Below are 16724 nucleotides of genomic sequence, written 5' to 3'. Positions count from 1 at the left end.
TCTCTCTTTCTCTGTCAGCACTGCATTGGAATAAACACCAACAGCACAGCAGAGTGCTGGTTTTATTATTAAAGCCAGTAAGAGGGCTCATTTTTTTCACGCCTGGACAACCAAGAGTCACATTACACAGAGTGAAATCATATTTTAAACAGCAGACAGAAATTACTCTGCTGTTTTTAGACCACATTTCAGCTCATAAACAGCATCTTCAAATGCCCTATTAAGGTCAAATTAAAGCACATGCTGCAGCTGAGAGTGGAAGCAGACTGTCCAAAACTAACTCTATCATGTCTCCTGTCAGGAGCAGGCGGATGGAGGCTCAAGGGGCCTCAGAAAGCCCTTCGAGGGCCCCTGTCATGTTGTGTCTGGGGAGTATGTGGCTCAAACATGCTGCGCGAACAAACACACATGCTAATCCACACACAGATGCAGAAAACACACACACACGTCTGTACAACTCGTGGCGCTAAGGCTGATGGATGGATGTGTCTAACAAACTCCTCTCGACCTTGGACAGGATGATCGCACTCTCTGGCTGTGAGGGAGGCAGCGCCGCTCACACACTCCATCTCACACTCTGTCCGTGTGTGTGTGTGTGTGTGTGTGTGTGTGTGCGCGTCTGCCTCACTCTATAACTCACAAACACAAAGTGAAAAGCAGGATTCTTTCTCTGCTGTTAACATCTATTGAAAGCCGCGTATATCACAACACACAGAAAGGCAGAAAGCGGCTCGTTAAAACACACACACACACACATGTGGAGCAGGCCGCCGACGGAATGCGAAGTGGGAGAAAGCGGCTTGTTATTAGGAGCAGATGGGTCATTCCTAGAGTGTACACAGAAGTCTCGAGCGCGGATCCAAATGTATCATGAGGACAAACTGTGAGAACCCTGCACACTTTTTGTCACTTTGGCTCAGCTAGATTCAAACACATTGCATTCGTTTGACATTAAAATGAGTAAACGCATTCTTTCATATTCCTCTTTGTCAGCTTGCCCCGCTTTGTCTCGCTTAAGTCGACGCAAACAACTCCGAAGCTTGGATGTCTCATGATCTCATTCTGCAGCAGGACGAGCAAACAAACACGGAGAAAGAGATTCGAGACGCCACATGATCGTTCAAAGCAACGAGGGGGCAATAAACACAGCACGACCCGCAATTGATCCGCTTTAACCCTCCTGTTGTCTTCATTTACGGGCACAAAAAATATGGTTTCCTTGTCTAAAAAAAAATCCAAAAATTCTGCAAAAAAATGACCAAATTTCTGAAAATTTGCAAAACCTTCAGGAAAAAAATTCATAAATTCCTTAAAAGTTTTATTTAAAAAAAATCCCCCAAATTCGGCATGAAAATTCCTGTAAAAAATTTTAAAAAATGGGTAAACATCTCCAAAAAAAATCCTAAAAATATCTAAAATGATTCCACATATGTCAGTAAAACTTCTAATATTTTCTTTAAGAACATTCACAAAAAAAAATCAACCAAAATGTACGTATGTATGTATGTACTTTCACTCCTTACAGCGACCCTTACCGATAACCAACGCTCCCACTATTGCAGGACAAGAGCTACAAATAGTGTCCAAATACAAATATTTGGGAGTGACACTTGATAAACACCTGGCATATGGTGACCACACCCAAAGATTGGTAACACAGATAAATCAAAAACTTTATGTTTACAGTAAAATTAGAAAACACTTAACCTTGTGTGTCTCTAGAACCTATCTTCACGCAGTGGTTCTCTCTAGTCTCTCATACTGTCTGCCCATCTGGACTTTAACATCTCAAGAAATCCTCGAACCGGTGGCAAGACTGTATAACAGGGCCTTCAAAATCCATCACAGACTCCCTGGTTGGACTCACCACTGTACTGCCCTGTCTTTGTCCGGTGCTCTAACATTTCAGAACTACACTAAGAGCCTTGGACTCAGGTTCTACCATCTTCTACAGAACAGCTGTCCTTCAATCGCGCTGTCTGCTCTGATTCCAAGGCTCAACTTTGGTTTGGGGCCAAGGACCAGGTCAGTCACAAACGAACTTCTTCGCAAACCACAATTCAAAAATAATTCTGGGAAACAATCCTTTTTCTATCAACTTACGGAGTTCTGGAATCTCCTTCCAATGAACTTAAGGACAATAAGCTCGATAAGTCACTTTAAAAAGAGTATAACAAAACATCTAGCTGATACTTACCGCTGTAACCATCGGTAGAGCGAGTAAGGCCACCGTTGGAGTGCCCTCTCCTGTATGACTGATCGTTTGTTGTTAATAGTGATGTTGTTTCTGTTGTTTGAGTGAATGTATGTCTTTGTCTACTGCAGAACAGGGACCTGCTGAAAATCAGTTAGTTAACTGAGTCAGGCTTGATTATGTTTTTAATTTTTCCCTGTTTAATAAAGAATAAAGAAAGAAAGAAAGAAAGAAAATCCAGCGGAATTTCGCTGGATTTTGGTTGATTTTTATGTGAATGTTCTTAAGAAACATTTTAAATATTCTTTTTTTTTCACGAAAAAATTTTCAAAAATTTCCCAAAAATGTTGAAAATGTGGACATCGGAAGTTTCACTGTGAAAATATACATTTTTCCCCACACTTTCAAACTTTAAAACGGGTCAATCTGGGCCGCAGGACGACACGAGGGTTAAAGAACTTCCTGTGGAAATGAGCACGACGGAGAAACGGCTCAGAAGAAAGGGCCGTCCACAGCTGGTGATGCTTCTGACATTAACCCGGTGTTAATGTCACGTCCTTTATGCCAGTCATTAACCACCTAATGAGACTCTTATCGCTGCTGGCCCACAGGGAAGCCAACAAGAAAAAAGCAAACCTCTCTTCAATCCATCTCTTGTGTTCTCTTCTTGTTTTGGTGTTTGTCTTTTTTTTTTAATTCCGATCTAATCTTTCGAGCCCTCTGGTTAAGTATTGGGACCCGGGTGTTAAAATAAAGGCATTACCTGGGCGCCAGTGCAGCCCGGCACAGAAACACACAGTCGGGTCCATTAAGATTCTACCCGGCTCCTGAGCACTCGCTGCTTTAAAAGGTCAGGCCCTGTCACAGTGTAAATGCGCTGACCTTTCCAGGGTGTGACAGGGGGTGCAATGGGAATGGGACCGACTCGTGCGCTGGCGTGGGTGTTTACGTGACGCAGAGAGAGAATGTGTGTTCCTGTATGAGTCCACGGGCCACACCAGATACCGGTACCATCTCAGGTGAGCAAACCTAAGTGGTGCTAAAATGTACGGTGAGTTAATAGAAGTGCATCAGGATGTGAGAGCTTTTCCACACTGGCAGCTTTATCATTTATTAGTGACTCATTCACCGTAACCGCTGCATTGTAGAATCTCACCGTATGCAAAGATCACATTTAATATGTGTCAATCATCAGATAAAACTGTTAATTCTGATAATTAAACATCAGACCCAAATGAATGCGTTTGTTTTTTGTCTCTACTTTCTTTTCATGCTTATTTGTTTTTGTCATGTCTCTTGTTTTTGTCAGTTAATGTCTTGTTTTTGTCTTGTCATGTTGTGTCTTGTTTTGTTATTTTGTGTCTCACTTGTGTCATTTTGTGTGTCGGTTTTATCATTTTCTGTCTCATTTTGTCATTTTAAGTCTTGTTTTTGTCATTTTGTGTCATTTTTGTCATTTTGTGTCTTGTTTTTGTCGTTTTGTGTCGTTTTTGTCATTTTGTGTCTTGTTTTTGTCGTTTTGTGTCTTGTTTTGATATTTTGTGTCTCACTTGTGTCGTTTTGTGTCTTGTTCTTGTCATTTTGTGTATAGTTTGTAATTTTGTGTCTCATTTTGTCAGAGACAGTCTTGTTTTAGTCATTTTGTCCCATTGTCATTTTAAGTCTTGTTTTAGTCATTTTGTGTCTCACTTGTGTCATTTCGTGTCTTGTTTCAATCGTTTTGTGTCTTGTTCTTGTCAATGTGTCTTGCTGTTGTCATTTTGTGTCTCATGTTGTCATTTTGTGTCTTGTTTTTGTCATTTTGCATCTCATTTTGTCATTTTAAGTCTTGTTTTAGTCATTTTGTGTTTCATTTTTGTCATTTTAAGTCTTGTTTTGTCAGTTTGTGTCTCACTTGTGTCATTTCGTGTCTTGTTTCAATCGTTTTGTGTCTTGTTCTTGTCAATGTGTCTTGCTGTTGTCATTTTGTGTCTCATGTTGTCATTTTGTGTCTCGTTTTTGTCATTTTGTGTCTCGTTTTTGTCATTTTGCATCTCATTTTGTCATTTTAAGTCTTGTTTTAGTCATTTTGTGTTTCATTTTTGTCATTTTAAGTCTTGTTTTAGTCATTTTGTGTCTCGTTTTGTCATTTTGTGTCTCGGTTTTTTTCATTTTGTGTCTCATTTTGTCATTTTAAGCCTTGTTTTTGTCATTTTGTGTCTCATTTTGTCATTTTGTGTCTCATTTTGTCATTTTGTGTCTTGTTTTTGTCATTTTGTGTCTTGTTTCAATCGTTTTGTGTCTTCTTGTCAATGTGTCTTGCTGTTGTCATTTTGTGTCTCATTTTTGTCATTTTATGTCTTGTTTTTGTTGTTTTGTGTCTTTTTTGACAGACAGTCTTGTTACCATAGCAATCTTTCTCAGTCTCAGGTTTGTTCCAGCATGTTCTGTGCTGTAAAGTTATTAACACAGATGATGATGTGTGGCATGTGGCGTTTCTTATTTTTTTAATAAGGAGGAAAAAAATCGAATTCCGTCCCGTCGCGTTAACGGGACTTTTGGCTCAGACCCTTTCATTGCGTCCATTAAACGAGTGATAACAGATATTAAGCCGTGAGTCTGCAAGGGTTATCAGACCAAAATCCAAACTAGAGACGTATAGCAAGTTAAAAACAAAAAGAGTTGGTCACCTCGACTGGTACCGATACCTATGGACTGTATGTGACCTGACTGCCTCGCCCTGAGCCCCGTCCTTGAGGAGCGTGAGGACAAAGTCGCGGGATGTCCGGAGAGTTGCAAGCCTCACTGTACATGCGCAACAGTGCATTGCAGGGGGAAAAAGTCCCTCTGCGGCACTGTGTTGTCTTACATAATGCGCCTACTGCTGCAGGTGATGATGCAAGTCATCATCATGCACGGGATGAGACACCAAACACGCAGAAAAAGAGGCACCCGGGGGAACCGCTGACACAGATAATGGAGATGTGCGCTATGTCGTCCACACGTGTGCGCGGATAAATAATTTTGTTTTTTAAAAAAGACTCCAAAAACACACACACACACACACACACTTGGTGGTGACGGCCAGCCCTCCCCGCTTAAAAGACATCGCTCACTCCTAAAGAGGCTGACTCAGCAATATGTCAGAGAAGAGAGTGAAAAAAATCTTCAATTATGTAGAAAGCCTTTCTGTAAATCTCTCCCTGGCAGTCCTAGGTGCACACACACACACACACACACACACACTGATGAATTGATGCCTACACACACCCCAAAAAGAAGGGAAAGACAAGTAGCCATTATTTGATACTCTCCTGGGTGGGTTAAGTGCTCAGATTAAAGTTCATCCACACACATATACACAAAACTGTCACTACCGAGTCTTTACTGTACCTTACATAATGGAAATGAGCTTCCTTCCTTCTCCCCAAAAAACTCCCATAGTTTGCAGATGGTGTATCTGAGCTGCAGTTCTCGCTTTCTGGTTTGCTGATTGATGGCTTTTTTTTGTCTCGTTTTTGTCGTTTGTCCATTTTTTTGTTGCTTTGTAACATTTTTGTCTCTTTTTTTGTTTTGCTTCACGTGGATCCTAAAGGAAAATACCACACCGTTCAGTTCCAGATAGCTGCTACTAAATGTTCTGTGCCTTTGTAGTTGTAATGTGTAAAATGATAATCTGAGGCATAATGTTGCTGAAATTGCACGTTTTTCTTCAGAAACTTCCGGCTGTTCACGACATTTTATAAAAAGATAATTTATTCAACGTTTTAAGAGTTGTACTTTTTTGCTCTAAAACAAAGGGGAAAAACATGGAGTTGTGGTTATTTAGAGGTTATTATGCTGTGATTTTACTGGTCCGGCCCACATCTAATTGTGCTGAGTGTGGCCCCTGAACCTGAATAACTGACACTCCTGCACTAAACTGATCTTCTATTTTTAGCAAAAGTGTGAAAATGTGGTTACTACTCTTTCGCATTATGTTTCCATGTTTTTTCAACATTTTCTGCTGCCTTTTTTGAGGAGAATTACAGCAAGTTTAATGACAAAATCATGCTTTAACTTCAGAGTAAAGTTAGGAAAACTCTCCTTAAAATAAAGCTGCAGCAACACAAGCTGTCAATTTAAGTAGCTCGAACTTATGTATTTGCATTAATAAAACTCATTAACTTCATTTCATTGCATGCTCCAAACTGAAGCTATGAATTTAAGCTTAAAATCTGTAGTTTTACTCCATTTGCTGGGATTTTGGAAGCTTTCAATTACTGCTGTGCCTGTGCGAGCTAAAACGTTTCTACCTGGAAGAGGTGAAAAGATGATCTATATTTCTCACAGATCTCTAAAAATTTCCTTCCTGCGCTCATAAATTTTTCATTCTGGGAGTACGTTCGGTAGAAAGAAAAGAAAAAAAAACAGAAACTGTCACTGTGTGTGAGCGAGACAGCCGCTCAGGAACAGGGAAGGGAAACAGAAGGAGTCGGGACCAACAGCAGCGAGCACGGAAAAGAGGTGCGAGTGATGAGCGACAGAGGAGGACGGGAGGGGGGGGAGAGAAAAGAGAAGGAGGCATGGTAACCGAAAAAGAACAAAAACATTTACAGACCCACGCACTGGGCCTCGGGCTGGGAAAAGAAAGAACTGCAAACCATGTGCAGGAATGAAGAGAGAGAGAGAGGAGCTGCCGCTGTGTTCAAACTGCATTAGGAAAGATTTGGGGTAAAAATACATCCATTTCATCAGCTTAAATCATACAACACTGAAGGCATGGGCGAAGACAGAGAGAAAATAGTCAGCGTGAAAGGGGAAGTGAATGATTTACAGCATGTCAGCAGTCGCCCACTAGTCCTGCTGAGTTTTGCTGCTCTGTGAACAATATGTGACCCTTCACAGCCACATTTCCCCCCAAAATCCATCTGATAGAAGCCACTTTTTGGTAAAAAAGCGCTAATCTGTACAGCTCTTTCACTGTGCTGCCATCTTTGCGGTTCGTTTTTGCCTTGCAGGTCAGCAGCTAATGTAAAACACACTGTTTCCTGAATTGTGCAAGAGATCTGGAGGGAAATAAAGACAGCAGATATCAGGTGAGGAGAGAAGCAAAGCTAAGCAGCCTTCTCTGTAATTTTCCTTCAAAGAAACACACAGAAATGTCACGTTGTGTTATCCCACATGTGTTTAACCCTCGGGTCAAATTGACCCGCTTTAATGTTTGAAAATGTGGTAAAAATGAGAGATTTTCACATGAAAACTTCCAGATTTTCAACATTTTGAGGGAAATTTTTGAAAATTGTTTGGTGGAAAAAAAGAAATGTTAAAAAATATGTTTCTTGAAGAATTCCCAAATGTTCTTAAAGAAAATATTAGAACTTTAATCACTTCAGATATTTTTAGGATTTTTTTCAGAAGAGTTTTGTTCATTTTTGAAAATATTTACAATTTTTATTTATTTATTTTTTGTTTTTTTTACATTTTTATTTTTTTGCCAAATTTGGGATTTTTTTTTTTTTAAATAAAACATTTTAGGGAAACTTTTAAGGAATTATTGGAATTTTCTTCCTGAAGATTTTGCAACTTTTTTTTTATAAATTTGGAAAACGAAAATGTTTCTTTAGACCATTCACGCAAAAAAATTTTAAAAAATCGATTTTTATGTGAATGTTCTTAAAAAATATTAGAAGTTTTACTGATATATATCGTATGTTATCACTTTAGATATTTATAGGAATTTTTGGAAGATTTTTACGCATTTTTAAAAAAATTTACAAGAATTTTCTTGCCAAATTTGGGGGATTTTTTAAAATAAAACTTTGAAGGGAAATTTTTAAGGAATTTTTGGAATTTTCTGCCAGAAGATTTTGCAATTTTTAAAAAAATAAATTTTGGTAATTTGTTTTGCTGATTTTTTTTCAGACAAAGGTGCCTGTAAATGAGGACAACAGGAGGGTTAATCTTGCATTAAAGCGTGGACAAGCGGTAAAGGTGATAATGACAATGTGACGTTCTTGATATCTCATCAGCCCTCATTCAAAGACACAAACACACACATAAATCACCTTAATGAGGGCACAGCCTGACTCGCATTTAGTCGTTGCGCTCTGCTGTGTGTGTGTGTGTGGGTGTGTGAATGTCACCCGTCTGGAGAACATACATGGCTCGTATATTGTGGTTTGTTTGCTAAATGTGTGCTCCTCTGTAAGCATGTGGAGCTGTATGGTTCAGGCGCAGAGGGAGTGGCAAACAGCGATCGTCCATATGTGTGTGAGTGACGGCGAATGTGTGTGTGTGTGTGTGTGTGACTGCAGCACATCTGGGTAACAGACCACGCTGGAAAGTGAACAAACCGGTGCTCCCCGTCGCTCTGGGGATGCATTCCTCCCAGCCAAACCCTGTCCACTCCCTGCTGGCGAGCTCACAGAGAAGCTCGGCCCCAATCCTCCAGGTGAAACAATACCAGAGCCGAATCAGAATCTGAACTTTTCCAGGGTCGAGCTTTCGCCACGCGGACACTTTCCCCTTTCTCAGCGAACGCCGGGTGTTTCTTTTCACCCCTGGCACACTCTAATGACTCTCATACATATCTAATGTCAGCCTCGGACTCTTTCCCATCGAGCCACCTTCCTCAAGGTCCATCCAGTCGGTTTCAGTTCATTACAGCGCAGGGCAAACAATTCAGCCTGGAATACTGCGGGGCGGCGAATTATCATACATAAAGTGATTCCCTGTCAAAGAAGAAACAGCACAACGTCCTACCTGGAAGGTCACAGCCCAGTATCTCCACTCTCATCCCAATTCCTGCCGGGGACCACCTCTCCGGGTAGATCCTGATGTACTGGGCCACCGTCTCCTCAAAGTGGCGGAGCTCGGGGGTGTCGTAGTGCGTGTTCCCCTCGAAAATCTGCACAACACAAAACCGCTTTTAAACTCGTCTTAAAGATCATCATTTTCCCCATTTGCCTTCCTCCGTCCTTCACCCACCTTGGGCAGGCTGGTCTTCCCGTCCATGATGAAATTCCACTCTTTCCCATTCAGGCTGTACGCTACTTTGTACTTCCGAACAAACGCCCGGTTATCCGTGGTCGCTCCGCTGGCTGCATCTCCTCCTCTCGCTCCCTGGGTGATCACTCCTCGCACCGTCTTGGGGATGCCGAGGTCCACCTGTGCAGGTTAGATTTGGATTAATGGATGCTGATCAGTGCATTTGTTTTGGCTTGTTCCTGTCTTAAACAGCAACATGGCAAGGACAGTATACATATATGTTTAATCCATGTTAAAATACCACATGATAGACTGGATTCAGGCACGTAGTCATAGTGTAACAGTCTGTAGAAGCAGATGGGAGGAGCAGCATGGAAGCTAAGCAATGAACTTCTTTAAACGAGGTCAGCAGAGAAACATATTTTAGCCCAGCTACTAAAATCAGTGCCCCTAAGTGTATTTTTAAATTTTAGAATATTTTCACTGCTTTATCTTGCGGAAAATCTCCCAGAAACGATTTCCATAACCCTCCTGTTGTCCTCATTTACAGGCACCAAAAAATATTGTTTCCTTGTCTGAAAAAATCCAAAAATTCAGCAAAAAAAAAAAAAATTTAAAAAATCACCAAATTGCTGAAAATTTGCAAAAACCTCCAGGAAGAAAATTCCAATCATTTTTTAAAAGTTTTATTTTTCAAAAAAATACCCCAAATTTGGCAAGAAAATTCTTGTGAATATTTTCAAAAAATGAGTAAAAATCTTCCCAAAAATATTTAAAGTGATTCCATATGTGTCAGTAAAACTTCTAATATTTTCTTTAAGAACATTCACAAAAAAATCAACCAAAATCCAGCGAAATTTGCTGGATTTTGGTTGATTTTCTCATCAATGTTCAAAAGAAACTGCCCCCCCCCCAAAAAAAAAAAAAAAAAAAAAACTTTTAGAAATTTCCCACAAATGTTGAAAATGTGGACATCAGAAGTTTCACTGTGAATATACATATATATATTTTTCCTCATTTTCAAACATTAAAACAAGTCAGTTTGACCCACAGGACGACACGAGGGTTGACTGCTTCAGATAAAGTGGTCAGATTAGTAGCTACACTTAAGGTGGGCCTTTTGTTCACCACTAAAGTATGTTTTCCTGCTCATTATATCCACAGATGTTTACTGCTTAGCTTCTGGATCTTTTCAGCTACTTCAAACAAACTGAAAGACGAACATGGATCAGTCTAAATGTGCGATAAAAGCGATGAAAAGCCTCTCCTACCTGCAGCCACTCCTCTCCGGTCAGCGGCTGAGCTGGAGCGGGGAACCAGCCGGACCGACTGGCCACCAGCCGGGCGGTTCCAGGACTCCACACCATGTCCCTGCTGGACGAGGCTGAGATCTGGGCGTCGGGGAGCAGGCCGGACAGCAGCCCCTGCAGGTCTGAACACGGGGCATCTGCGGAGCGGGGGCAGAGATTACGTGAACCGTCGCTTCAGGAGGATCGACGGTGAAGTAGCAGCAAACCTATACTCATGCTGCTACACATATTCCCACCAGGGAGCTGTTAAGCTTCGCCGCAGGATTGCACTACTGGCCACTGAGCATTAGGAGTTTAGACAAACAGGAAAGGATGAGGTGAGCGACTGAGCAGGGGAAGAGATAGAGAGATGTGTGTAACGTGGCACTACTGCTTCATATTCAATATGCAATTAGACTGCCATTAGTGAGATAAAAGCATATGTTAAGTCTGCTGCTGAACGGCGGCACGCTTTCCCTGCTCTGCATTCATGCGCTTCACATCTCGGGCAAATATTTAAGTGTCATTTAGGGTTGCTCTGCCGTTTTGTTTCTTTATATTCTGCACAATAGCTTGTCTGATGGCTGTGCACTGCACATTATATGTACATTAACCAGGATGTTCTCATTCAGATATGGATGGGTGAGTAGCACAGCTGAGGGAGGATGAGAGAGGGAGAAATGAGGATGGAGGTGGTTAATAAAGATATAATGCAGGGGTGCCAAACATGAGGCCCGTGGGCCAAAACTGGGTCCAATCCGGCCCGTGGGATGACTTGGAAACATCCAAATATTACAGAGAAGACATTTAACTGCAAATTTTAAAACAATAAATAAATAATTTCTGGACCATGACAAGTTGTTTTGATCCTCAAGTAAAATACTAGAATGCTCATTGTTCTGTTGTTGTTTTGTGTCTCATTTTTGTAATATTTTGTCTTGTTTTTGTTGTTATTTGTCTGACTTTTGTTGTTCATCTCATGCTTTTCATTGTGTGTTCTTTTGTTTCGCGTCTCATTTTTGTAATATTTTGTCTCGTTTTTGCTGTTTTTTTGGCTGACTTTTGTCATTCGTCTCATTTTTTTTCTTATTTTTGTCGTTTTGTGTTCTGCATGATTCTTTGTTTGCCTATTTTTTCGTTGTTTCATTTCTCACTTTTGTCATTTTTTTGTTTCGTTCGTGTCACCTGTGTGATTTTGTGTCTTGTTTTGTCATTTGTCCATTTTTTGGTCGTTTTCTAGCTTTTTTGTCCCTTTTCTGTGTTTGGTTGCGTGTCGTTTGTCTTGCTTTTTGTCATTTTGTTTCTCACTTTTGTCGTTTTGTGTCACATTTTTGTAATCTTTTGTTGTCTTTTTGTCACTTTGATCATAAAGTAAAATACCACATCATTCAGTTCCAGATACCTGAGACTAAATGTTTTGTACCTTTATGGACACGCTTTGACCTGGAAGTTGTAATGTGTAAATGATAAACTGAAGCAGATTATTGTTGAAAGAATGAGACTCGGAGCTGGAGAGGACGGCTAAAAACGTAGAGATGAGATTCCTTCGGAGACAAACAGTGGGAGAGGGAAGAATGGAAGAGGAAGGGAGATGGGGAGATGTTAGCTATGCTGACGGTTTAAGAGAACACAGATCAAAGTTTCATGCTGTTATGTCACTGCAAATGTAGGAGATGTAAATAATGAATAAAAAGCACAGGGAGTGTGTGTGTGTGTGTGTGTGTACACTGCAACAAGGCGTGTCTGCTTTTGAGGTCACCGCCTATATTTAGAAACTACCTGTGTGTGGATGTCCCTGTACTGTAAGGGCTAATAGTTGCTTCAATAGCAGCTGTTCTGACTGAAGTAAATCACAGTTTCTGATGTAAGAGTGAACAGTGGAGCCATGAATGATTGATCGCTGCTCGCTTCTCGACACAGAGGAGCAAAGAGGACACATCAAAAAAGCATCTTAAACCATGAGAGGAGGAAAGAAAAATGGAGAGACAGAAAGAAAGAAAGCGAGGAGAAGAGGGTAATGACACTGGAAGGAAGAATAGTGGGAATAAAAGTTTCCTTTAATTAGCCTGAGGGTTGCTATGTTTAAAAGATAGCAGTGGGATTGTGGGAGAGAGGATGAATACACATGTATGTATGAATGGTTTAGGAAGTTAAATGTTGTCGAGGGTGATCTTTTATGAAATCAAATTATATTTAGTCTTCAAATCCTTCTATGGGAATGGAAAAGGTGCAACGCTGCCGTTTTAAACTCTTCCGTAACTCCCCGTTGATCCAAAAATGCATCAGAACATCTCCCAAAAATATCCTTAACCCTCCTGTTATCCTCATTTACGGGAAACAAAAAACATTGTTTAATTGTTTGCAAAAATCCAAAAAATTCAGCAAAAAAATCCCTAAATTTCTGATAATTTGCAAAATTTTCAGGAAGAAAATTCCAATAATTATTAATAACATAATTAATACATTTTGTTTTTAAAAAATCCTCCAAATTTGGCAAGAAAATTCTCAGAAATATTTTCAAAAAATGAGAAAAAATATCTAAAGTGGTTACACGTATAATCAGTAAAACCTCTCATATTTTCTTCAACAACACTGACAAAAATCAACCAAAATCCAGTGAATTGCGCTGGATTTTGGTTGATTTTTTTGTGAATGTTCTCAAGAAACATTTCTAAAATTTCTTTTTTCAACCAAAAAATGTTCAAAGATTGCCCAAAAATGTTGAAAATGTGGACATCAAAAGTTTTTTTCCACATTTTCAAACTTTAAAAGAGTCAATTTTGACCCGCAGGACGACACGAGGGTTAAACATCTGAGCTTTTTATTTCATCTCATTTACCTCCCATATTGTATTTATCTGGCCTCCTTTGCATATGGTGTCATTTTTAATATTGTCTTGTTTTATATATACATTTGATTTTATTAATAAATGTTGATACTTTGTTTCTTATTGCTTGTTATTAATGCACCGTCCAGCGGAAACTCTTCATATTTTTCTCATGCCCCCATGTATGATGACAATAAGGCCAATCTATTCTATTCTATTCCATTCTAAAACATAGAACTGTGACATAGTAGAAAAAGTGTGAATAACAAGGACTGGTTAGACGCTGGTTTGCATCTTGTGTGGGATTATTATTCTTAGACTTTAAGTTGAGGCTACAAATCTATGTGATTAGGTTCAGGAAAACATCATCCTTTGGTTGATGCTTCCACAGCAATAAGTGCTTGTTAGCGGCTTGGCTAAGTTTCGGAATCAAAATTACTTACTTAGGTTTAGTTAAATTGAACCTTTTGCATGATATTTTTAAGTTTTCCACCATTTCCGGTGTTATCACGGTGATGAATCGCACCAAATTTAAGGTGTAACTGCTGTGCTGAATGGGAGCAACGCATTAAAAGGCAAACATATAATAACTTGAAATGTATTTGTGATCCGTCACAAACGCAATCTGCCCGTTTCCCTCAAAACACAATTGAGAAAGTGCTGTTTAGATACGTGGGAGCTGTTTTTCCCGGAGATGGAGCTGCAAAATCGTTCTTCCTCTTCAAACTCTATGAATCCGAAGCAGGATGATTCTGCCAATTTGACTTTCTTTCAGCGAAGAAAACATCAGAAAAATCTAACCTTGTGCCGCACGCTCACCTGTAATCTGGCATCCGTAGAGCTCGAAGCGAAGGGCGATGCCGTTCCTCCAGGTCTGGGGTCGGATGCGAACAAACCGGGCCAAAACCGGCTGCGGGACGCGGTTCAGAACCACCTCGGCCGGGTCCGTGTTTGCGTGGAAAACCTGCGAAAACAAAGACAAAAGGTTGATTACTGCGTCTCATTTTTTCCCCTTCTCTCATTCACACACACTGACTCTTTGCTTTAACACCCTCCCACGGTGCACAGTTTCGCTTGGCTTCACACTCGCAGTAGCAGGCCGGACAAAGCAGAGACAACCCAAACACGGATCCAATGTCACCGGCCCAGCTGTCGATGTGTTTTGGGGTCAAAGGTTCGCCGATGGGAGGCTGGGAAAGCCCAACCGAGGAGGAGGTTTTCTGTCTTTCACACAAACACACAGTCACTCATTCACCAGCTTCCATCCACCTCCATGCTGGTGGCCATGGGAAGCAGTAGGAGACATGACCCGACACGACCGAACACGATTAGCCCCGAGACGCAGGAAGTGTCTCCAGGTGGGCAGGATGTGAGTGAAATTGACTTCCTGAGGCGTCCACCTAAAAGCATCTTCTCAGCGAACACTCCCTTTCCTTCCACTCGCTCAGGGGCGGGGCAGCAGGGGGTCGGAGGGCAAACGGAGCCACGGTGGTCGAGCTGTGTCCTGTTTGGGGCCAGAAAAGCGTCCAAGGGCATCGGATGGCACACACACTGCAAAAACTCCAAATCTGACCAAGTCTGTTTGTCTTATTTTTAGTCACACTGTCTCATCCCACTTGATTTAAGATAAATTCACTGAAAAAGAGACATTTCAGCAGATGGAGGGACTCGTTTTAACCCTCGTGTCATTCTGTGGGCCAAATTGACCCGGTTTGAAGTTTGAAAATGTGGAAAAAAATAAATATTTTCACAGTGAAACCTCTGATGTCCACATTTTCAACATTTTTAGGAAATTTTTTAACATTATCGGTGGAAAAAAAGAAATGTTAAATATATTTCTTTAAGAACATTCACAAAAAAAAGGATTTTTCTGTGAATATTCTTAAAGAAAATATTTTTAGTTTTACGTAATCATTTTAGATATTTTTAGGATTTTTTAGGAAAATTTTTACTCATTTTTTGAAAATATTTACAAGAATTTTCTTGCCAAATTTGGGGGGATTTTTCTTTTTTTAAATAAAACTTTTAAGGGACACTTTGAAGGAATTATTGGAATTTTCTTCCTGAAGGTTTTGCAAATTTTCAGAAAATGTGGTGAATTTTTTTGCTCATTTTTCGGACTGGAAATAATATTTTTTGTGCTTGTAAATGAGGACCACAGGAGGGTTAAAACAACGCATCTTAAATATCTTGTTAAGCCAAACAATCTTGAAATGATCTTGTTTTGAGTTGAATTTTACAAGAAAACTCAAAATAAGTTTAATACATCTCAAATAGGAGGTTACATGAAAACAAAAATCTATTTTGGAGTGAAAAAATGCTATTTTTTTAGCATGTCTGGCTTATTTTAAGACACCTAAGCTTGACAATCCTTTTAAAATAGAGCTTAAAATAAGTTTTCTCAGCTGATTTTAAGACCTCAATATTCTAAATATCTTATCTTAATTCAAGAAATCTTACCAAGCCATTTTTCACTTGTTCTATTCGCAGATATTTTCACTTATTTCAAGGTAAAAGTTCTTTGAAATGAGTTTTTTTTTTCTTGTTTTGAGAGGGGCATGTTTTCCGGTGTAAGGGCATCGGATGGGAACGCTGAATCTTACCATTTTTGCATACCCAAAACCATAAACACCCTCAGTTTGTAATTATGAATCACCTCCTCCTCCTCCTCTTTCCTTTTTCTCTCCACATCCTCTTCCTTCCACTCCCCTGCTCTGTTGTTACCACATCACTCCGAGCCCATTCATGTCAAACACCTCCATTTTCATCTTCTTCGAAAACCGCACAGTTGATATCTCTCCACACGTCCCCGTTTCTCCCTCATCCCCGACTGAAACCACACAGGAAACCGCATACATCCTACACACTCAGATAAGCAGAGGAAGCGTCTTCCAACCGACTGTTAAGTGTCATTCACTCTCTCCGCCTGTGGTTGACCGTGCCGCCTGATAGCGCTGCTGCATTGGACTGCATCTGCCAGAGCGCATCGCACAGCTGCAGAACACAACCCGGGGACGCAGAGACAAGCAGCTGAATTAAACATTAAAGGGCATCATTTCTAAAAACAGTTCCGACATGATTTCTCTTTTACAGCGTGATCAAACCGAAGCGGGCGGCCACAGCCTGAAAATTTGATTCCCTCCATTGTTTTATCGTAATTGCGAGTGAAAAAAAAAATCCGCTTTGCGTTGGAGTTCTTAAAAATTACCCTGCCGCAGTGGCGCAAAGTGACCTATTTGGAAAATTCCCACATCTCTCAAAATGACATTCCAGAAATTCCATAACCAGCCGGGAATACGAGCGATACGGCTTCAAAACCCCACTCAAGGGGTTTTATTTGATTTTGGGCATGGCCTGATTTAATCAAGTGGAGCCGACACTGGTAATACAAAGCAGCGTGAGTGTTTGAACAGATAAGCAGGGCTATCTGTGCTCTATCTGCTGCTGGATGGAGGATAGACAGCTG

At 40.4% G+C, this 16724-nt stretch overlaps 1 protein-coding gene across 3 annotated transcripts in view; it reads right to left on the bottom strand.

Annotated features, from left to right (window-relative positions):
• nrp2a (neuropilin 2a) overlaps positions 1–16724 on the bottom strand; it is an 81139-nt gene that overhangs the window by 20820 nt on the left and 43595 nt on the right. For all 3 annotated transcript variants that reach the window (XM_051942182.1, XM_051942183.1, XM_051942181.1), the window contains exons 8-11: positions 14078–14222; positions 10414–10589; positions 9143–9322; positions 8918–9062 (exon numbers count right to left, since the gene is read on the bottom strand). In XM_051942182.1, the coding sequence (XP_051798142.1) occupies positions 8918–9062; positions 9143–9322; positions 10414–10589; positions 14078–14222 (646 nt within the window). The remainder of the gene's footprint in view (positions 1–8917; positions 9063–9142; positions 9323–10413; positions 10590–14077; positions 14223–16724) is intronic.

The sequence above is a fragment of the Acanthochromis polyacanthus genome, chromosome 22, assembly GCF_021347895.1.
Source record: "Acanthochromis polyacanthus isolate Apoly-LR-REF ecotype Palm Island chromosome 22, KAUST_Apoly_ChrSc, whole genome shotgun sequence".
NCBI lineage: Eukaryota > Metazoa > Chordata > Actinopteri > Pomacentridae > Acanthochromis > Acanthochromis polyacanthus.
The sequence above is the reverse complement of the archived record's forward strand: the minus strand, read 5'-3'. Positions and strand labels throughout refer to the sequence as shown.